Source organism: Arachis hypogaea, chromosome 12, assembly GCF_003086295.3.
Source record: "Arachis hypogaea cultivar Tifrunner chromosome 12, arahy.Tifrunner.gnm2.J5K5, whole genome shotgun sequence".
Lineage (NCBI taxonomy): Eukaryota > Viridiplantae > Streptophyta > Magnoliopsida > Fabales > Fabaceae > Arachis > Arachis hypogaea.
The window spans coordinates 9489407-9514159 of record NC_092047.1 but is presented as its reverse complement, the minus strand read 5'-3'; the positions used below and the strand labels follow the sequence as shown (position 1 = coordinate 9514159).

Genomic DNA, 24753 nt, shown 5'->3' with positions numbered 1-24753 from the left:
AACAAATGTTAGTTTTTTAATAACCTATTTGGAGTAATATCCCAAATAGGTCCCCAAGGAATTCACGTTTAGACAGATTTGTCCCCAATAAAATTTAACTAAAATTTTGTCCCTGACTTTCTTAGCTATACACCAGATACATCCTCACACCAGGTTGACCTGGTCAGGTCTAAGGTTGACGTTCTACGTGGAGGTAACCTGGCTGACATGTCCGGTTAAGAGCGACGTGTCACTTCCAGGACAGTTTGGTCCCTGTACTCGCTGGACAAAACGACGTCGTATTGGAGCACAGGAGAACGACGTCATTTTTTAGGGGACAAATAGGTCCTCGCAATGGAGGGCAATGCAACCAAACGACGCCGTTTTATTTGGGGGGCCATTTTAAAATTAGGTTGTGTAGTTGATGATGGTTGCTGGAGTTGATGATGGCTAGTGGAGGGACGACGTCAACTGGAAGTCGAAGATGATGTGGAAGAAGTATTAGTGGCGAGTTGAGTGCTGACAGTGGGACGACTGGATTCGGGAGGGCTCGACTGAGAAAAGGAGAACATCCCAAGTGCAAGTGCAGAACATTAGCTGTAATATGCAGGTCGCGGACGGCAGAAAACCCGAATAGGTTGTTCTTTGGTTGTCCCTATTTCAAGGTACTGGAGAATGTTTTTATTGTGTCATGTGTGATAATTGCCATGGGTCAGTAAAATTGTTTGCCATTTTGTTGTTGTGATTGTAGGAAAAGCAAGGTTATTGTGATTTTTTTTGCATGGTTTGATGAGATTTTTGGATATGCGATGGATGATGTAGTCGAAGGGCAAAGATTGGCTTCTATGGACACTGGTACGGGTGATGAAGGTGTTGTAAGCTTGAATGATGGCTTGGATAAGAGAGTGAAGCAGTTGGAGGATTTGTTGCGGAAGAAAGATGAGGATAACCAATTTGTGAAGAAGCATAATGTTTTTTATTTTCTTAGGGGTGTAATAGTTGGTGCATTGATAGGTGTGGTTGTGTTTTGTATATTTGTGGTTGCTGTTTAGGCAAACTGGATTCTATGTTAATAATCAAGTTGTTGTATTGAAATGTGTATTTATGGTTAGATGGATATTAGATGGACATGCATTATATTGATTAAATTAATTGTGGTCAAATGGGATAAAAGAAATACATTGCTTTTGGGTTGTTGCAGCCATATATCAAAAGGGTGACTTAACGGATATTAAAAACATTGTAACTATACAAGTAATTTGATTCAGTAGAAACATAAATCAAATGAAACAAAACAAAGTTCTATTTCCTTCAACATACACCAAAAGGAAACCAAACTAAACAAAAGGTCTGTTGTCTTAAACACAGAGAACACCAAAACAAACTAAACAAAGAGGTTATATTTCCTCAAACATAATAAAATATAATTTTTATAATAAGTTGCATACTGATTCTTAAAGGGGTTATTTCTTCTTAGATTAGTTCAATCCCAGTGTTGGGATGAATTTAAACATTCCAGATGCTGTCTGACTGGTGGTAGCTGCAGTTGTAACGACCCAATTTTCAGTATGCCTAGGACATACCAGAAACTGAGTGCTACCAATTTGTCATCTTATATATTATCTATTATTTATTATATGAGCCTGATTCGTTGTTAAAAGCGTAGTTAGTTAGCGAGGTACTTTTTTTTTTTTGAAAACATTTGGATTAATAGACGGAATCATTAATAACCAACTCACAGCTGATAACAGATAAAATAGTTATAAGCAACCACACATAAATACATCACAAGTAGTCGACAACATTTGGTGATTCAGCATTTATTAGCATATAGACTGTTAGTTAGAACACCCCTAAATATAGCTAAATAATATCTATATACATATATGTACATACAACATCCCAGGTCCTGACCTGTTCAAGAGGTCCCTAAGCTGGCACCTAGGCTAGCCTAGACTCTATACTCACCTAGTCCCTCTAAACTACTAAAGCGAGGGAAAGTACGTTCTAAGTCTTCACAACTCAAGTCAGGTGGAACATCATCAAAAGATAGAACATCATCTGCTACTCCTCTGCACGATCAGACTTTTCCACAGGACGTCTCTCTGGTACTTCATGAAGTATCCACAAAATAGGAATCTTGTACACAGGATTTAGGTTAAAGTGCGCATACGAAGGGGTGCAGACGTTGGCTGGTCTCACAGTATTTACATATAATCAAAGAATGATATTCACCCTAGACTCAGAAGACTATCTAGAGCAGAATCCTCTTCTTGCGAACGGTTATCAGCGAACTATGGTAAGGTACTCTTACTTCCATCTGAAGGGGGAAGGGAGAGAGAAGGGGTAAGAACTGGGGAGTTCTTAGTAGGGTCGGGGTTATTAGTTACGTTCATTAATTCTATGTTGTTTAGCAGACTATTAGCAAAATACAAGGAAGCAGTAATTAGAAAACACAGATAAGTAGAGAAGATAGAGAAAACAGATAACAGAACACAAACAGAAGAATACAAGAAAATATCACAAGCGCAGAGAATAGAATACAAACAAGGAAAGCATACATTTATACCACAAACATAACAAAGGAAATGCGCAACCAAGTATGATGCATGTCTAGCCCTAGTGCAGGTAATGAGCTCATCTGTCGGTTACTAACCCGCTCCCGACGTTATCCAGCAACCTCTGTCTGGATAAGGCTTTCCTATTGGCTATACCCCTGTGTACAGAAAATAACCCCTCTGCCACCATAGGGTCCACTGCATACAGAAAATAACACATCTGCCACTGCAGGGATGTATGCCGACACACCTTCTGTATACAGGAAATAACCCCTCTGTCACTACAGAAATGGAACAGGTGGTCACGGTACTTCTGTAGCAGGAAATAACCCCTCTGCCTTACAGAAATAAAATATGGATCTGTACCGTAGGAAAGCGTTCTCAGTGATCACACCATTATCTATCTGACTGCCTCATTGCAGCAGATGATCATACAAGTATTTCTGGAGTTGCCTTAACGCAACAAATGAATAAACACATCTCTTGGGTTGCCTCAAGCAACAAATAAATATCTCTTGGGTTGCCTCAAGCAACAAATCATCACATAATCATTCTCATTATCATCATTCATCATCATTCTCATTATTCATCATCATTTTCACATTCTTATGCAGTACCTCTTTTTTTCTCTGTTCAATCATACTGTACAAACTTTACATCTTTCACTTTTACAACATCTTAATTCAAACCATTTCTCTTTATCACATTACTCTTTTTCCTTTGTCTTTTTACTTTGCTCTGATTACTCTTTTCTCTGTATCCCTTTATTCTGCTCTGGTTACTCCGTTCTCTGTGTTTCTTTACTCTGCTCTGATTTCTCTGTTTAACGTATGTATTTAAAGCTTATGTAAATTTTGGTATGAATAGTTAGTCTGTCCCAAGTATAGGTTCATTAAGTCTATACTGAAACAGTTTAACTTTTTATATAATACCTAACCCTATTCGCAATTCCAGGACTAACTATGTTGCCCTAGTTCGTTCACTAGTCTCTGTCTGTTTTTTTGTCATTAAAACTTTACAGACTCTTTCTTCGATTTTTATCTTTTCTTCAACTTTTATCTTTTATTTATCTTTGCCTCACTAATATGTTTTTACCACTCTCTAAGTGTTTTATGAAGGTAATTATGAGATTCTGCGCTTAAAGTTGTCTTTCTAAAGCTTTTACAGAAAACTGCCTTTTTCGCATTATTTTATTATTTTTATTAAAATATTATTTTTAATTAAATATTATTATTTAATATTTTATTATTTTTTATTATTTTATCATTAAATTTTCGAAAATTAACTTACTTTTACTTTTAACCTTTAAAATTCACTTTTTACCACCTGTAACTTTTAATATTTCTACTTTTACCACCCTAACTTTCAGAAATTACTAAATAACCCCTCAAACACCAAATTAATTACTTCCTTGCCCTTTTATGAATCAAAAAGGTGTTCTTCATTGTTCTTTATCACACTCAAAGTGTTCTTCATGTTCTTCATAAATTCTTCAGATTCCTTCTCTGTTTTTACCCGTTTTTCAGTCTTTTCAGCAACCGATTTTTACTATAATTTATAATAAATTAGCAGCCACTAAAACCCCATCTTTTCTACATGATTTTAACACAAATTGAACCTCAATTTAAGCTTAGGGTTTCGTTTTTCCAGCTGCCCAAGAACATGAACTTTAAAGCTTGAATTTCATCAAATTTCATCAAAATTTCACCAAATTTTCACCAAGAATCAATCATATAAGCAACCAATTTTTAGCACAGCCAATTTATACAACATTCACACAACTCAAACACAAATAATCAAGATTAATTTCGTGACACCCTACCTGGTTTTGCTGCTCCTAATTCGATTAAACTTTCAGGTGGTCCTTAAGCACTTTTTCCTCCTAAATCACATCAAGAAAACACATATTTAAGCATGTTTCCTTGAAACCGAATCAAAAGAGAGATGGTGCAGCCAACTCACCTTGATCCCAACCTTGATAAGTCATATGATCATGTAGAGAAAGAAGAGAGGATCATTTTGGTCGGATTGGAATTTTGATTTGAGTTTTAGTTCAGCAGAAATCAAGCTTTGAAGATTTGGAACTAAGAACTTTTCTCTCTTTTTCTCTCTTGTTATTTTCAGCCAAAATGATGAAATGAGACAGCCTTGGAGGTCTTGGGGGGTGTAAGGTGAGTTGTGATTGGTTGGCTTGGAGGTGGATTAAAATAATATTAAAATATCTCTGGTGTACAACTACTAAAACTAAGTGTACTGGAACACTCGTAAAAACATCTCTAAAAATTATTTTCTGAGCTACTAGCATAAATGACACTAGTAACATATTTATTATGAGAATATTACATGTATAATGAGGCCTTAGCATTGCTAAATTCATCAGAGAGTGTTGGTGCTAAGCTGCACCAGTAAACCGTAAACCCGGTTAAACCGATTTTCTGTTTTTAACAAAAACAGACCAGGTAACCTTATAATATCATTCAAGCATTTTATAATACTAATATAATGATAATATTATACTATTATCTCTCTCCTCTCATGAATCGAGTCCGGTTCGTCAAACAGAGACTATTTACGAAAATCAGAATCAAAACTGCCAACCGATACGGTTCAAAAACTAGGTTCTTCGTGATTGCATTATCAAGCTTGCCTCAAAGGAGGTTCTAGCTTAAGGATGACATAATGATAATGAGGATTGAGATGCTTGATGATATAGCAGAGGTGTTCCCATTACTGATCTTCCGGAGAAATCCGTACTTTCAGAAAAGATCTCATGTACTCGAAAATCAGGGTTGTTACATTCTACCCTCCTAAAAGAAAATTTTGTCCTCAAAATTTCAGTTACCTGAGAATAGATGCGAGTAATCAGCTCTCATCTTATCTTCCAATTCCCAAGTGTGCTCTTCTTCTCCTCTTGGTTCCCATGCTACTTTGACTAAGCGAACAGTCTTGCCTCTTAGCTGCTTATCACTTCTTTTTACGATCTGAACTGGTGATGCTTGATATGTCAAATCATTTTATAACTGTACTGTTTCTGGTTGTGAAACGTGACTATCATCGGGAACATATTTCTTAAGTTGTGAGACATAAAAAAAACATCATGAAGGTTTGATAAATAAGGAGGAAGGGCTATTTGATAAGCTACTAGACCGACTCTTTTAAGTATTTGGAAAGGTTCTATGTATCGTGGGTTAAGCTTCTTAGTCTTAAGGACTCTACCTATTCCAGTAATCGAAGTTACTTCTAGAAAGACATGATCTCCCTCACTAAACTCTAAGGGTCTACGTCTATTATCGGCATAGCTCTTTTGTCGGCCTTGTGCTGTCTGGATCTTTCGACGAATCTCCTTTATCTTCTCAGTAGTTTCTTACACTAAGTTTGGACCTAAGACACTAGCTTCCCCATCATCATTCCAACACAATGGTGTCTGACATAGTTGTTCTTAACTTATTTTGAAAACAAATGTTAGTTTTTTAATAACCTATTTGGAGCAATATCCCAAATAGGTCCCCAAGAAATTCACGTTTAGACAGATTTATTTCCAATAAAATTTAACTAAAATTTTGTCCCTGACTTTCTTAACTATACACCAGATACGTCCTCACACCAGGTTGACCTGGTCAGGTCTAAGGTTGACGTCCTACGTGGAGGTAACCTGGCTGACATGTCCGGTTAAGAGCGACGTGTCACTAGTGAGCATAGGTAGCCCTGAATGCATCCATCTTCAGCCATTGATGGACATATCCCTGTGGTCTATCTCCTCTTCTGCCTATTGCAGCCATTGCATGCACACAAGGGATCCCTGGTGTCTCAGTCAAATTGAAATTGTGATTAATATATCATGAATATATCAGAATGTTAAACCCAACAAGCCTAATTAAGAAATTAATCCAAGGAAAATGTAACCATTACCTGTAAGTTGCCACATGCTACAAGAACATGTGTTGTTCCCTAGATGCACCCCCACTTTCTTCATGTGATATTGCACCTCAAAAATTTGTCTAGCATCATCACCAGTCCATTGAGTAGTCTAGTATTTGAATTCTTTCATGATGTCATCCATCCTCTTTTGTTGCACTGGTGCCACTATGCCTGTGTAGGTGCTCAAAACTCTCTTATGCTGGGCCATCCTCCTCATGATGTAGCATCTCAACTCTTCCAGCATTGTCAAAATGGGTTTTTCTCTGTAGTGGACTATCTTAGCATTCCACACCTCTGTCATGTTGTTGGTGATGTTATCCAGTTTCGGCCAGTGACTAAAATGTGATTTCCTCCAACATGTTGGGTCTAATTTTGCAAGGTAAGCCCATGCATCCTGGTTGACCTTCTTCAGTCTATTCATGTGCTCTCTGAACTCTGCCTTCGTATTGCTTTTAGCACAAGCCCAGACGACATTCTTCAACTGCTTGCTCTTGTACTTATTGGTGAAATTCCTCCATATATGCCTAACACAGTTCCTGTGATGGCCATTCGGCATAACCTCCTTCATCGCCGACATCAGACCCTATACAACATTGAAGTGTGTTATAACTAAATTAATGAGTGTAACAAAATTAAGAGTAAATTTAATATCACAGTCAACAAAAAAGTAGTCAAAGCTAGCATTTACCTTTTGCTGATCACTGATGAAGTTCCACCCTTCAACTGCAGCAGGGCCTAAGTCATTTTGCAACAAGTCTAGAAACCATTTCTAACTTTCTTTAGTCTCACTAGCAACCACTGCGTATGCAATTACATAAAAATGATTGTTGGCATCTTGTGCTACCGCCGACAGCAGTTGTCCTCCATAATAACCCTTCAGGAAGCAGCTGTCTAACCCTATCAACGGTCGACAACCAGCCCTAAACCCTTTTTTACAAGCATCCAAGCACACATACAACTTGTCAAACAGTGGAGGGGACTGGGGAATAGGCTCCACTGCTAACAGAGCAGTTGAACCATGATTGCTTCTGTGTAGTTCTTGTAGGTAATCTCTAAGCTTTCCATATTGAGCCTTCTCATTACCAACATACTTCTCTCTTGCTATCTTCAAACCCTTATACAACATCTTATCACTAATTATCACATTATAATCAATTTTTATATGATCCCAAGCCTCTGCATGGGTTAGCCTTGGTTGACTTAGAAGTCTTTTTGACAACTTCTTCGCAACCTAATTTTGATCGGCCATATTGCTTCCAAACTCTCTACCACAAGTATGCACGGGATTAAAGGTCTTAATCTGGTAGCCCCGGGACCTAGAGTTCCTAGCACAGTAAATAATCCAAGGACAGTAATTCTTCTTATGTTGTTCTTTATCACCTACTGCCTCAGACCTTGTCTTGCTAGCATTTTGATCTTGGTCACCCTAAACTCCATCATTTACAACAACATCAGCCACTGGTTCAGGGTTAACTTCAGTAGAATTGGCTTCAGCTGTAATGTCATCAACTGCATTCTCCTCTTTGCCTCCATTTGATCCATCCTCCTTTGCCTTAGCTTCTCTCTTAGCTCTTAGTCTTGCTTTGGCCTTATCTTTCTGTATCTCCTTTCCAGCCATAAACCCTCCATGAACACATGCTGCTCTCACCCCCCTCTTATCATTCTTGATGTAAAATATTCTTCTGCCTTCAACTATAGTATAGTCCTTTAGAGCCTTTTTGAACTGGTCTAAAGTCTCAAATTCCATCCTCAATTGAAATTGAACTTCTCCAAATTCAGCATTTGGATCATATTGAGGCTAATTAAATCCTCCACCCCCTTCATCACTTGAGTCTGGAGGAGTCAAGAAGGCCTCTGACTCATACTCAAAATCAATATCTGACTCATCCCTTGGCTCCACTCCAATCTCCTCTACAAAGGTTGAAGGTTTCCTAGGCTCAGTCCCATTACCCTGATGAGGCCCATTATTGTCATTTGGGCTTGGTTCAACATTGTTAGGCCCAACGGCCCTTGGCCCACCATCACCCTTCTTCCTCACTTCAGGCCTACTTCCACCACTTACAGCACATCCATCTTTCTTATACCCTGCCTTTTTACCTTGGGTCTTAGCCTTGGCATCTCTAGTAATATTGACATTTGGCTTTAAAGCTTTCATTGTAGTTTTTTTCTTTCCCTTATCACATTTTCTCCCTTTCATTCCACCATTCTTTTTAACACTTCTCATCTTCACTTGAATAAAAAAAAACCATAGTCTGAGGGTGGGGGCTTATATGGCTCATCTTCTGTAGATTCATACCGATCATCATCATTAGAACTACTCTCAATGTCTGCATCATTGTCCAACCTAGCATCCTCAACAACTACCTCCACAGCACCTTCATCAGTATCAGATAATATCTCCTCCACCCCTTCCAGTACTAAATGGTCAAAATATATGTAAAATTCATCTGTATCCTCATTCTGTATCTTATTCTTCTGTAAGGCTCTGATTTCTTTATCTCTATGAATAGGGTGTAGATCAGACTCCAGAGTTTCAGATGTGGGATCATACCAGTACATAGCTTTATAATCATGGTATCCCAAGTCTAAAAAAAGTTTCTTCAAGTCAAAGAAGCAAATGACGTCAACATCCATCGAGGGAAACCTTTTCACCACCAAGACACCTTTGTTATCTCGAACAAAGATTTCACCATGATAAAACACCGGGACCACATCTTCGGACATCTAAATACCAACAAATAAAGAAGTACAACTCATTTCCTATTATATCCAATATCGCTAATCACTACAACTATCCACAACAATGCATGCAACCAAAATCAGAAATTCAAAAATAATCAAGTAAAAAATATGTTTCGCTAACCTTGATCAGTTGGGTGTCGAACCAATTGCCTTCACAACCACTTTCACGATCAATGTCACCAACGAGTATGGACAGAGCAATGAGTATGCACAATGTTGATGGAGGTATGAAAAGGTTTTCTTCGTAAAACCTAGCAGAGCTAATGGGGTATGGAGTAATTTCACCAAATGATTGAATATGAAGAGACTTGTATATCAAATTGGCCCCCAAATAAAACGGCGTCGTTTGATTGTACTGCCCTCCATTGCGGGGACCTATTTGTCCCCTAAAAAACGACGTCGTTCTGCTGTCCTCCAATACGACGTCGTTTTGTCCAGCGAGCACAAGGACCAAACTGTCTTGGAAGTGACACGTCGCTCTTAACCGGACATGTCAGCCACGTTACCTCCATGTAGGACGTCAACCTTAGACCTGACCGGGTCAACCTGGTGTGGGGACGTATCTGGTATATAGCTAAAAAAGTCAGGGACAAAATTTTAGTTAAATTTTGTTGGGGACAAATCTGTCTAAACGTGAATTTCTTGGGGACCTATTTGGGGTATTACTCAACCTATTTGGTCATAATACATATTGGCAAACGTCTTTTTAGCCAATTTAATTACTTTTGGAGTTAGTACTTTAAAAAATTATTTGATATATCTGCTATATTTTCTTTTTGCCAGACTTAATTATGTTACGATATGACAACATTCCTATGTTATGGTTTAGGTTGATTGAATGAATTATGCTTTTTTAATGTTATAGTCATTGACTATGTTATGGCTTGTTTTTGTCTTAGATTGATTAAATGAAAATAAATATATTAATTTACAAACATTGTATGGCAACAGAATCTAGATGGATAATTTAAACCTCATTCTTCCATTCATATTAACTAAAACAGTCAACAGACATAGTCTTTTCGAAATATTCTTCAACATCAAAGCTTTGATTGTCACCCAATGTCCTTGTTAATTCTATGCATCTAATTCTTCCAATGTACTCATTAACCCATACAAAAAATTTGCAATGTGGTTGTTTCACCTAAATCGATTCGAATACAATAAAAATATGTTGGTAAAAAACACTCAACTTCATCCACATACATGAAGAATTGCAAGCTTACCTTGAAGAATGGGCATCCAAAAAATAGCCTATTCGAGTTGGTATTTGTCTTCGACATGTAAAATATGACATACACCCCGCAGAAGTATTTTAGGGCAACACCATCTTTCTCATCTCCAACTTGCACCGAATATGGGGTCGCATTTCCAACTGTGCGTTCGTGTCGTTCGCCATCTCCACCTCTACTTCGTCTCGTGCTTGAAGAGCATTCATCACTGACCATTAATCTAATTAACACCACTATGAACAACTATGATAAGCTACTGCATGCATGCGCCGTTTCTCTACCCAATTTAAATCTCATTAGGACTAACATTTAAAACGATGCCATTTTTAACAGCTAAGAATTTTTTGTCTTTTAAACTTTATCCTTCTTCCAATGTGGCACCGTAACGGACACCGTTTTAACTATGTCAGCCAGTTTTGTTTGGTGTGTGAGAAACAAATGGATGAAAAGATTAAATTGTCTTTCGTTTGTTAAAATCAAAAATCTTTTTGTATTTAAATTTCGTCAGAGATGAATTTATCAAAAACTTAAAAGGTCAGATATTTATTTGCTATTTTTTCTAACTTTAGTTTTAATGTTTGCATTCAAATATTTCATAGTCAAAAATGATTATTGAGGCAAGAAAAATTCTTGCAAACCAAAACGACGTAGTCTCGTTTGGCGTCTGCTTTCCTCGTTCGTTTATCCTTTTCCTAAATTGTTATTTGTTACCCCTCGTTAACATGGAACGCAGAAGGCAGAACCAACTATTAATTAATTTAAATCTATTAACTATTAACTATTCAATCTTTCAATTTCAATTTCGATTTCTAAGAACGCTCCCTCTCTCCCTCTCCGTGCGCTGATTCAACTTCGATTTGCTACAATCCCATCGCTAATTCACAACACCACAAAGGTATTTTTTTTTATAAATTTATGTATTTATTATTCAATAATATAATATAATTATTATATGAACACAAAGTTAATTTCCGGCGTTCTGCAGAATCTTGCTTCCATGGCGCAATCTCCCAATATACAGCGTACGGACTCAAACACGCCGTTAATGGTAACGCAACTTTTTCCTCCCTTTCTTTTTCTCAATTCCTTTTTATTTTGATTTATTCTTTGGGCTTTCTATATAGAGCTTTCATTTTCCCATCATCAATGTTTCGATTCCTTTCTATTGCAGTTAGCTGCATTTAGTGGTTTTTCATTTATTGTTGCTCAATTTGCATATAAATCTTCGCTATCAATGCTAGTTTGGTTCGAATTGATTTTTTGCTAATTGAATATTGTGCTGATTTTCCCCCCTTTTCTCTGGAGGTGGCCTTTTATGATCAAAAAACAATATTGACGTTTTTATCATTTTTTTTTCAAAAAAATTGAAGATTGAATGTATTACTTATCTTTTATAGGGACAAAGAAATGACTTGGCAAATGATGGACTTGTTCCTCAGATATTTTCATCTGTTCCTTCTCTCACTGAAGCTGCTGCTTATCTTTCACAAACAACGTCGTTCCTTACTGGTTGTTTCTATGATTATTCAGGCAAGCTTCTTTTCTAATTACTTCTTCCAGGGTGTAGCTGAATCCCTTTTTTCTTTCATGAGTTTGGGGAATTATGCAGCCAGTCACTTTAAGAGAAAATAATTGAGCTGAATTATTAAAGAAAACAGTTAAAAAAAATATGGAGGTACTTAGTCATCTGACTTCAGTTTGGAGTAGAAAAGATGATATACGTTTTATGACACTTCAACTGTTGTAAAATTTATTTATGCTTGGGAATTGAATATTCTAGAATTTGATCACATTGCTTTCGAATTATGGTGAAATGAATGTTTGCCGTTACAGGCCTTGGCAAAGCCACAATATATGTGATTATTATTAGTTTTCTTTAATGTGGTTCTGTAAAACTAATAGAGACATATTGATAGCAAAGTGTTACTCTCCAGTAAAATGTTTGACCTTTAACTTAAACATGGTTTTTCTAGATAGAGTTTATTAGAGATCTAATTATTTTTTAGAAATATATAGTTTTACGCTTTAAGTGTTCATGCCTGTGATGATGATGGTCTAGAAGTGTGAATGTAGGACTTAGATTCTTTTCAATATGCTCCTGTTCTAAATATTTGAATCTTAGATGTCTGTAGTTTTGAATACATAAATTTTTTTAATATGAATGACTTATTGTCATGTCCTAACAATTCTATGATGCGTTACCTTCCCTCATGTTATCATTATTTGTACAATCATATTATATATATTGTACTCACTACAAAGTATTTAGTTTTGCAATTTTGACCTCAAGGCTATTATCAAATTTTCAGTAGAACATTCCTCTGGAGATTCCAGTGACTCTTCTGGCGTTCATGCACAAGAGCTTGTGTCTTTTGCTTCAGGGGAAACTGAGGCATCTTCTTCTAATAAAACATTTCAAACTTCTTATGCACCTCTGAATACAAATGAGGACATCACAGAGACTTCTGTTGGAGATTCATCAGGAAATGCCGGTGCACTAGTAAGATCAAATCCTTCTGGACAAACTGGAATTCCCCTCTTCCAAAGGTATTGTTTGCCAAGAAACAAACATGAATCTGACTGTTAATATTGCATCATTTTTGTCTTCATTCAGTTCAATTATTTCATTATATATATATACACATACTGTACCTAGTAAATACTTCTTGTATAGGTCACCATGTTTTTAAACTACACATTTTCCTTCTTCTACTTGCTTCAGCTTGATTGAGCGGGCTCGGAGGACTGTGCGTGGATCTGCCGATGATATAGGATGGCTTGGACGTGATCCTGGAATGCCCCCAGTTGAAGATGGAACGGAGAGGTTTCATGAGATTCTTGATGAAATCAAGTGAGCATCTTGTTTTGTTTTTCCCTAAAATGCTAGCTATAAGTGATTTGCTAACTTAGTTGTTCTTACTTTGACAGGCATGGTGTTCATAGGTTACCAAATTCTATGATTTATTTGTTAATACCAGGTAAAGTGACTGCTTATGCTCAATATGAGATCAACCATGCAACCTTGTTTTTGGTGCTACTAACTGTTCTGCCTTTTGTCAGGTCTTTTTAGCAATCATGGCCCACTCTACTTTGTCAATACAAAGGCCAGTTTCTCAAAAATGGGTTTGACTTGTCATATTGCTAAGATTCATAGTGAGGTATATCATAATAGTAATAACAATGATTGAGGATATTAGTTATTCACTAGTTCTCATGAAAATGCTTACTCTACTTTTTATGCAGATATCTCATTCATATTCTTATTATGTTCTATTACTGAATGTTGAGTGATCATTAATTATAGGCTTCAGTTGAGAAAAATGCCAGAGAGCTAAAAGAGTATATTGAGGAAATTTCTTGGGGTTCAAACAAACGTGTTTTGCTTCTTGGACATAGCAAGGGAGGAGTAGATGCAGCAGCTGCTTTATCATTATATTGGTCTGATTTGAAAGATAAGGTTGCTGGATTGGCATTAGCACAAAGTCCATATGGTGGTACTCCAATAGCTTCAGATCTACTGCGAGAAGGACAACTTGGCGATTATGTAAATATACGAAAACTTACTGAGATTCTTATCTGTAAAGTAATTAAGGTATGTTGAGTTCTTCTATTATCTCCTTTCCATTCTTCTTCATTGTTCTTGATTAAATTATATTTCCTTGACCACTGCTATCTAGAATTTTCTTCAGGGTTTTCCAAAGTAACCTCCTTGCAGAGATATTGGAGAAATACTCCTACTCTGTGCACCGATGTTTACGTAGTTTGCACATGGCTACAAAAACAGTTTAGCCTGTTTATTAGGAAAACCATATAAGCTAATCAGCAAAAGTTTTTCTGACCTAGGGCACACAACACTTCTAACATCAGTGAGAACATATGAACTTCTAGTTTTTTGAGCAGGCCTCGGACATAACATCCATATCAAGCTTATCAACTTGCATTACATCTCATTGGTGTTAATTCTATTAAGCTGTGGTGAAAGGATGGAAATTGGTTAGATAGCTTTGCCTAATAGACTCAGCCCTTGTTTTTTTCCAAAGGCAAGCTATTTAGCTTCGCTTTCTACTATCATATGCTTTCTCTGAGGCCGAGCCTAGTCTTTAAGACTTTGGGTGAATGCATAGATGCCTCAGCTAGCCAAAAGGGCAAAAGGCTTAAATTCATAAGTTTGTTTAAATAGGTTAAAATGCCTGTAAACTGTAATTTACAATTTTTCCGATAGGCATAAACTTGAATTAAATTTATAGAGTACAAAGTAAATACATTATTCCTTTACTAGTTGCTTCTCTTTGACAAACGTGAGGAATGGACAGCAGACTTTAATATGTCCTCCTCTACTATATTCTAGTAGATCCTATTGTCGATTACTTCCCTTCTTTATAGATTGGGTTAAGTTTGTTCTTGGCTAACTTATTTAAGAAGTCCAAGGATCTTGTCTCAAGTCAATGAAAATAGTTTTCCTATATACAGTCATTACATAATTGAATGGTATAGCGCATGATTTTACTTATTTGCTGCTATAGTTTACTCGTGTTTGTTTTATGTTTAATTTAATTCTATCATATAAGTTCTACTTTTTTTTTTTTTTTTTGAAGTTATTCTCTTTTAGCTCCTACGAATGTCAACTTAAAAATCCCTTTATACCATTTAACATGTTATCTGTTATTACAAAGGGTGACATGAGAGCCTTAGAAGACTTGACGTATGAAAGGCGGAGGGAGTTTTTAAAGGAGCATCATCTACCAGATGAACTTCCTATTGTTTCCTTTCGCACTGAAGCTAGTATTTCCCCTGCCGTTTTAGCGACGTTATCTCATGTTGCCCATGCTGAACTACCCACAGTTGCTGGCGAACCTAAAAAACTTCCTGTGGTGATGCCCTTAGGTGCTGCTATGGCTGCTTGCGCACAGTTGCTGCAGGTTAGATATGGTGAGAAGAGTGATGGGCTTGTGACATGCCGGGATGCAGAAGTTCCAGGATCTGTTGTGGTGCGACCTAAACGAAAACTGGACCATGCGTGGATGGTTTATTCATCACTAAATGATGACCCTAAAGAAGGGGACGCATCTCAGGTGTGCGAGGCTCTCTTGTATTTACTTGTGGAACTTGGTCAGAAAAAGAGGCACGGGCTTGAAAGGAAAGGTGAATGAAGCCTAAAATCTTTCTGCTGTACCTGTATATATTTTTCTCTCCAAAATTTGATATTCAATTTATTTTTGCTCGTCTAGAAGGGAAAATTTTGAAAGGTAGGTTCTAGTTGATGAGAATATACATGAATATACATTTATATACATGTAGCTCACGTTTGTATTTTCAGTTTAATGATATGGTCTCATTATGCACAGAACAAAAGCAATTACAACAACAGACCCAAAATATAACTATTATGCACAAAACACATACTATACCCTTGTTTGAACCATGATTCTGAAAATCAGTTTAAACCAGTTCTGGTCCGGTTCAGTCTATAGCAAAGACCGTCTAGTTCAAGAACTGGGTAAGAACCAGAAAATCAGCTGGGAATTAGTGAGTCAGACATGAGGTCAAAGTTGGTCACTAGTATATAGGGATTTGAGAAATTTAGACCCTCAAAACAATGATGATTAATATCTTTGGAGTCTGTTGTTGGTTCAAAATTTTACGGAACTCATCATCATCAGTTTCTACTATGTTATTGGGTTTACCTTATTATTGTTGATGTTTTAATTATTCTTGTTGTTGGCTATTAGAATTAGCTTTAATTATGATTTTTTTTTAAATATGAACCAATAGTATTAATTAAAAATAGTTTTATATTAGAATATGTTTATATTTTTATGTATTTATTTATAGTTTTATATATTATTTAAGAAAATAAGTATTGTCACTCTTATTTTGATGTCATTTTTTTAACAAATTCATACAAACAATAAAAAAACATATGGAAAGTGAAATTTATCAAAAATAAAAGTGACAATATCTTTACTTATTATTTTATTATAATAAATCACTTGAATCACAGCTGAATTTCAATAGCCAAGATGATCGATTCAGTTTTCAAAATCTATGATTTTTCTTCGACCCTGTATTGGCTTTCGGCCTCTTATTTCCCCATCCCTTGATTTCCTTGGGTCAAGCTTTATTTACTGGTGGGAGAAGGTAATGGTCTGGCTCACTTGGTTGCGAATCTATCTCTTGCAGACAAGTTGGGAACTAGGTGGAACGTGAATCCTCCAAGAGGAATCGCCATCGTCTTGGACGAAGAAGCTCCTAAATGGCAGCTCAGATGACTGTTCCATCACCATCCTATCAGTTTTATATTATAGAAAAAATTTTAAGTGTATTGGTATACCGGTGTTTTAAAAATTTTTAACTGTTGATCTTAATTATAAAAAATATATATAATATATATAATTAAGATCAACGATTAAAAATGACTGAAACACCGATATACCAGTATATTTAAAAGCTTCCCTATATTATATGCCTTCAGTTGAAGTGAAAGAGGTTTATGTACTTATTTATCTAATAGAAAAAACTAGAAACATAAATAGCTACCCAAATAGTTGTGTGGAAGAAGTCTTGTTAACTTTTTCAAACTAGTTACTTACAAAGGTTCTAAACTAACTCCAGGGAAAAAAAAATGTAATCAGTTCAAAGAAACAGTATTCGCAACCAATAAAAAAAAGTACTTTAAGGTTGAGGTAATCATCATTATTCAACGTTTTTATTACTTTTGATCCCCGTCCTCTCTCTCTACAAGAAAAAAAAAATGCATGCATGAAAAGCATACAAGTACGTTCATCATTTGAGACAAAAGCATCAGATGCATTTCTTTCTTTCCAACCAAAAAGAAAAATGAAACTGAATCCTGTCCCCGTTTTCCACACGAAGGCCATTGCTCCAAGGTTACCCCCTTCGGCCTATAGAATTAGGAACGTTGCTAATTCATCAGAAATTGTATTAATTTGATCGAGCCTCTCATGTGTGCACTATGCTTATGCACTAATTATTGAAATTTTTATATATATTTTGATGGAAATGATAATGCGGGTTCTTTTCATTGGGAATGGTGATATATATCTCAAGGATAATGAACTAAAATTCCATAGCCATATGAATGAATTGAACACGATGAATCACGTGGTCATCACAGCATTATATCAATATTCGTAAGGAAAGGTTATTGCGTATCGTAGAATTCTCCACTTGCAAGATTTTCCTTTTCCTTTTGTTCTTTTTCTCTTGACTATTAAATACGAGAAAACATTTTTAATTGCAAATAAGTTGAACTTTGTAGAAAGTAATACCACTATCATAGCACTTTTCTAGTTTAGTAAGGAATTTAGGATGTTTTAGACCATCTCCAGTAAGAAACTCATTCCAGTTTTTATTTATGGTTCACCTGTCATATAAAGTAATTTCAGATCAGTTTTTGCGCCATAAACAGTAAATAAGAACTCAAAACATCTCTCTCTTCTCCATTAGAAAGAACTAACTTTAGTCTTTATTATGGTCCTACTTAATTAATAATTTAAAGTAATTAAAATTAATATAATTACTATTTTTTTACAATAATATTATTTAAATTTATAAATTCAAAAATAATTTATTATTAAAAAATATTAATATTAATTTATTAATAATAACAATAACATAATAACGACTAATTTTTAACGATTAATTTTGCAATGGCTAATTTTGTAATATGATTAATATTTTTAAATTTATAAATAAAAATAAATAATTCAAACAAAAATTATTTTATAATGTAAAAACGTTTAAATTTATTTTTTTATGTAAATAAATTTAATTAATTATAATTTAAATAATTAATATAAATTGTTAATTAAATAAAAATATAATTATTTAAATAATATTAATTATGATTTAATATAATTATTTAAATAATAATTAATTACTAATTATAATAAATATTATAATTAATAATTAATTAATTATTATTTAATTAATTATAATTTAATTATCATTTGCAATCACAAGTCCCTCTGACGAGGAATTCTTCTTCCTTCGATCCATGAGCAGAGACGTTACTCTCTTTCTCTCTAACAGTTGAGACTTTATTGTGTCAGAAAAAAAAATGGAACCTTGAAAAATTAATGCATTGGAGATGCTCTTAAGTCATATATATAGTACTAGTATATTTTTAACATTTTCACATATATACATTTTTCACAGTATTTTTGAGCAGGTCTAGCTTTAATTATAACATTTTACTATGCTTTTTTATTTGAATAATATTTTTACAATTTTATTGTTCAGATATCGTTGAGTTTTGACATATATACAGGCATATATTGTGATACAGAGCTGGAGCATCAGATGCAAAATCTGATGTTAACAATGCATGCAATTATCTGATGAGATTGATTGTATTGATTTGCAGCCGATCTTTTTGGATCCTACAAAGATTTAACAACTAATATATATCACAATAATGTTTACAAAAGAATAAAACATAAAAAAGCTTGAAAAATAAAGTATGGGCGAGTTATTTATTTATTTATTTAATGGTGTGTGTAATCCTCGATGAACCTGTGATGATTGAGAGGAATTGAAAGAAAGTGCCGAGAGCATTGATAAAGAACAAGAGAGAAGAACTGAAGTAAAACATTAGAGAAATGATTAAGTAAAGGATGATACACTGGTGAATTGACTGAGACTATTTAATAATGTAGCCACATTTCCTAATAGCTACCTAACTGTATTTGAGGTAGTTATAACAGATTAGGAAATCAGTTATAACAGAAACAATAGTTTAACCCAAATAGAAAAACGACTACAATTAACTCTATTCATCTAACACCCCTGAAACTAAGGTCAGGGTTTGTCACAGACCCTCACACTTTGTTTGGATAGATAGTGAAAAAAAAAATGAGAGAAAAATAAATAGAAAAAAAAAAGGTGAATTTTTTATGTTTTGTTTGAATAAAGAAAAAATAGATGAAAAGAAAATAGAATTTTTTTTTTTTTGGATAAAAAAAATAAAAAAAGAAAAAATCATAATAGAATAAAATTATTTTAATATCTTTATCTACATTATATGTAAATTAAAGTGTGTATTATATGTAAAATATTGGTGACTATAATAAATCTATCTTTATCATAAAATAAAGTATAAATATTTTATTTATTTATTTTTCATTATATTTTATAAATATTATAAAATATTACAATTTTATATATTTGATTTAAATTACTTATCTAATACATATAATATTTAAATGTGAATTTCTATTATAATAATATATTAAAATTAATTTTATATTAATAATTGTTAATAATAATATAACTAATGATATTATTGAAAGGGATAAGTATTGTTTTGATCCCTAAAGTTAAGGGTCAGAATCGAAATCGTTCTCAACATAATTTTTTATTTAGAATCATCCTTAATGTTTTATTTCATATTAAAATCGTCTTATTTAATAAAATTTTTAATTTTATTACTAAATTACCCCTATTCTAATAAATAAAAAAAATTATAAAATAAAAAAAAACAAAAGAACGCGAGGGGGGAGGGAGGGGAAAAGGGGAAAGGCGCGAGGGGGAGGAAAATGGGAAAGTGAGAGGGGGAGGGGGGAGGGGGGACAGCGCCGGCGAAGCTTGGAGTCGCCGAAAGAAAGAAAAAAGGAGAGAGGGGCTGTGACGGGGGAGAAGAGAAGAGGGAAAGGAGATGCGCCGGCGCTACTAGGGCTCGCCGCCGCCGTCGCATCGTCATCGGGCTTTGGAGGGAGACCACGCCGCTGAGCTGTCGGGGAAGCGCCGGTGGTTCTGCTTCGGCTTCTGCATCTGCTCCTTCTTCTGCATCTGCATCTGCTTCTGATATGCTTTTGTATCTGCATCTGCTTCTTCTTCTGCATCTGCATTTTCTTTTGCTTCTGCATTTGCTTTCTGCTTCTGATTCTGCTTCTGATTCTGATTTTGTGTGTTGATTTTGTTGTTGAATTTGATGTTGTTGATTCTGAATTTGATGTTGTTGAATTGGGTACTTGTTGAATTTGATGTTGTTTTTGCTTTTGAATTTGATTCTGATTCTGATTATTAGTATTTGATGGGAGTAAGGGAGGTGGTGGTGGTGGAGTAAGGGAGATGCTGGTGGTGGTAACTGGTAAAGGTGTTGGTAATGGTAAAGGATATTTTTGTCAGTAAAAAGTTAAAAGGACAATTTTAATACGAAAAAAACGTTAAAGATGATTCTAAATCAAAAATTACGTTGGGAACGGTTTCGATTCTGACCCTCAACGTTAAGAATTAAAACAATACTTATCCCTTATTAAAAATACATAAAAAAAATTCCTTATCTTTTTCCTTATCAAAAATTTTTTTTAGTGAGTCCCACACAAACATTTTTCTTTCTTACTATTTTTTTTGATATCCAAACAAAAGAAAATGGATCTTTTCATCCATTTTCTTTTCACTTTTTTTTTTCTTTCTTTTCATTTTCTCTCAAACCAAACAATACCTTAATTTGCTTCTAAACTTATGAAAGAGATTTAGAGACAATAGTTTAGTCAGCATACCATCAATTTGATCTAATGTTGGAATATGAACAACATAAAAGAGCTTCTTAGCCACTAAAATCTAACAAAATGAAGATCAATCTCCACATATTTACACATACTGTGGAGAGTTGGATTAGCAACTAGTAGACACAAACTTTGATTATCGCAATAATAAGTCGTTGGTGAAACCAATTGTAGTATGTTAAGTTCCTTCAAAAGCTGCGGCAAGCCCATAATTTCAGTTTTGGGCAGTTGCAATTGACTTGTATTTTACCTTTGTAGTGCTACGACTGAGTTTTTGGTCTGTTTATTCTTCTTCTAAGATATCAAATTACTCTCAAGATACACACAAAATCTAATTATAAACTTCCTATCATTCAAGTTTCCAGCCCAGTTCGTATCTGCAAATGCAAAAAATCTGAAATCAGGCGACTTAGAAAACAACAAATCATAAAAAACTGTCTTTTAGATATCTCATTCTCTTTAACACTTTTTCAGTGTTGTAACGTTTGGACCGTGCATATATTGGGACGCTTTCCTAACAACAAAGGCCAAGTTAGGACAAGTGAATCTGCAGCTGACAATTTCAAGCTTGAAACATAGGAGTATACATTGGTGAAGCTTCCTAACTGCATTTGAGGCAGTTATAATAGATTATTAGGAAATTAGTTATAAAAAAAAACAAAATAGCTTAATCGGAATAAAAAAAATTATTACAACTAACTCTATTCATCTAACACTACTATTAAAAATAAATAAAAAATTTAATTATTCTGTTGGTATGTATAATTTCACTAAATTTATAATTAGATTTTTATATATATTTTTTAATTAAATTCTTAAACTATTTTAAATTTTTTAATTAAGTTCCTGCGTGCAAAAAATTTTTGGTTAATAGAATATTCTATTTTTAAATTAAAAATATCATGAGTAATTAGTAAATGAACTCCGCTAGGAAGACAATGAGAAATCTTAATAATGTGAACAATGAGCTTCGAATTTGGCCCAATACAAGAAAAAAAAGAAACCCAAACAATTATTTCAAAAAAGTAACCATCTCAATTCTAATTTACCAAAGGAATTCATCCAAACACTTTCTTCCCCCCAAACCGTCTGACACCCCCATCCTCTCATCAATCATCCCACCTTTCTGGTTGTTAGAAGTTCCCTCACCGGCCATCATCGTCCACCCCCTATAGCCCCTCCCCCGTCATCGTCGTGGAATCGTTATCAAACAACCATCCACGTAGTTATTAAAATAATCATCTGGCTACCTAGTGAAATGACCATCTATCATTGGTTAATTGTATATACTTAAACTGAATCAAACAAAATAACCATCCAATTAAAAATTAAAATAACCATCTACATACCTAATGAATTGAACATCCAGCACATTTGCGGGATAGATCGGAGAGAGTCGACGTCGACGTATCGACGCATGGAGACAAGGGAGGAGATCCGGCGACGGAGCAGCCACACAACGACAACTTTAGCTAGGCGAGATTGTAAATCTGTTCCGTGGGCTTCGAACCCAAACGCGCAGCGGCCAAAGATGGAAGAGGAGAAGGAGTTGAATCGGTGGGAGGAAGGGCGGCGCACAAACGGCACAATGGGAGGTGGCGGCCTGCGGTGCGGCCTGCACGGCCGGCGTGTTGGTGGGTTGCGCAAGGGACGCAATGTGCGCGAGGGACGCCGGCTGCCGGGGGGCTGCACTACCGCCGTGTTGGGAGGCTGCACGAATCACTCTTTGTGCGTGAAGGGAGTGCTCGGACATCCACGATGAACAGGGCAACTAGTGTTCCTAGCGGCGACGGACCGGTGAGAAGGGAAGAGACCGGACGACAAGAAGATTCTGAAGAAGTGAAATCACATACGGAGAAGGCGTTGCGATATATGTAAGTGCTATTGTTGTAAATCCTTATTTTTTTAAATTCAAAATGAAAAATTATTAAAAATTAATTAAATTAATTATCATTAAATCTTAATTTTTTTTACCCTTATTATACCGATTGTACACTAAATTTATTGTTTTCATATACTTTTCCTTTGTAAAGTTTCCAAAATTTGACCCTTTTCTCTTTTAAAATGACAAAATAACCCTGCCTCTTTACTCTCCTCCTTCTCACTCTTACTCCGCTGCCATTGTTACCCCTTCTTTACACCCTTTTCTTCCACCTCCAATATCATCACAACCACGCCCCACTTCCTCCCATGGACGCATCCTTCCACCGCCGCAAGGACAAGATCGTCGTCATTGTTAGTGCCAATGGCTCGGGCAAATCTCGTCTCACTCTCGCCCTTGCCTCCCTCTGCTTCTCCTTCTTCAAACTCATCAACTCTGACAAATTTGACATAAGCTGTTGGTTTTCCTTATTTTTTTTTCTTCTTTCAGTTATTAACCAAATTGACAATAACTGCTGGCTGAATTTTTACATCACTCGGTTCTTCATTTTTCAAGTTGTATGTCTTTCTTTTCTTTTTCTTTTTTCTCGGACTGTGCATTTCTCCTTTTGTATAAAGAGTTGCTACCATCAGATGAATCAGAAAGTGTAATCAATCATATCAAAAACACTAATGCGTAAAATTGGGTCTTGATTAGGGGTATTGGCATTGGTATGTTGCATTCCTTATTGGCACATAGATTTGTTTTATTAAACTTGTTTTTGATTTATTTTTGCTGTGAAGGTTATGTTATTTACTGAATGTGGCGTGTAGTGTAGCATTTTTTATTATTGTGTTTTGCTTATTAGCCAAACATTCCTGAAAATAGTTGGCTTGAATCCGTGTTTACAAGATATGAGAAAAAAATAGAGAAGGAAAAAAAGTTAGGGAGAAGTGAGGAGAGTTAGAACTCTATTGAAAATGAATGATTTGTAAAGAGTAAATGATGAGTATATTGATAAATTTATTTATTTTTAATTATTTTTATAAACTGTTAAGATAGAGCTAATTAAAAAAAAATTAATTCAAGAATCTAATTAAAAAAATATATATAAAAACTTAATTAAAAATTTGATTAAATTAGAAAGACCAAATTTGTTATAAAAAAAGGACTTAATTAAAAAAATTGGTTTAAGAACTTAATTTAAAAAATATATATAAAAACATAATTAAAATTTGATAAAATTATAAAAATCAATAAAATAATTAAACTTAAAAAAGAGATAAAAAATTTGAACAATAAAAATTTGATTATTCTTAACTATCTTGCCGCTTAGTAATAGAAATCAAATAAAAAATAAAAATATAAAAAATTAATCATTAATTAACTATTGAATATACGAAGTATTTATAAAAAAAAGTATTATTAATAATGTTTGATTATTTTGATATAAAATATTAATTATTTTGTTGAAAAATGTATGAAATAATATGTAGAGAAAATGATAAATAAGTTCCTGACCTTTTTTTCGCGGACATTTTCGTCTTCGAAAAATGAAAAATACATCCATGTCCCTGATCTCTGTAAAACGTAGACAAATTAATCCTTCCGTTGAATTCACTTTGTTGGACCCGACGGAAAACTCTGACATGACAAACGTGAAGTTGACCTGTCCGTGACGGAACGACACGTGGCTTTGAGTTTTTTGAAAACATGACATATTAGACCCAGACACGAAAACGATGTCGTTTCACTACCTCCTTCTCTATCTTCTTCATTTCCCAATTCCCAATTTCCACCCCCACATAAAAATCTCATTTCCTATCTCCTTCTCTCTCCATGGACCCATCCTTGATCCCTCCACCAGCAGGTCCAGCCACCAACACCCTCCCCATGCCAACCATGAACCATCCCCGCCACCGTGCCCTTCCTCC

The 24753-nt window shown here is 34.9% G+C and overlaps 1 protein-coding gene and 1 long non-coding RNA gene across 2 annotated transcripts; one reads left to right on the top strand and one right to left on the bottom strand.

Annotated features, from left to right (window-relative positions):
• Positions 1–1705: 1705 nt before the first annotated feature.
• LOC140177276 (uncharacterized) lies at positions 1706–4675 on the bottom strand. Its single transcript, XR_011869093.1, has 3 exons — positions 4500–4675; positions 4360–4419; positions 1706–2299 (listed from the first exon to the last, which is right to left on the bottom strand). It is a non-coding gene; the product is annotated as an uncharacterized lncRNA (long non-coding RNA).
• A 6368-nt stretch (positions 4676–11043) lies between these two features.
• LOC112726740 (uncharacterized) lies at positions 11044–17116 on the top strand. The gene is made up of 10 exons (XM_025776251.3): positions 11044–11324; positions 11415–11477; positions 11827–11959; positions 12739–12976; positions 13152–13280; positions 13358–13407; positions 13490–13587; positions 13734–14021; positions 15103–15571; positions 16610–17116. Exons 2-10 carry the CDS (start codon positions 11427–11429, stop codon positions 16696–16698), a joined length of 1545 nt encoding a protein of 514 aa, XP_025632036.1. The 5' UTR covers positions 11044–11324; positions 11415–11426; the 3' UTR covers positions 16699–17116.
• The last annotated feature ends 7637 nt before the right edge of the window (positions 17117–24753 follow it).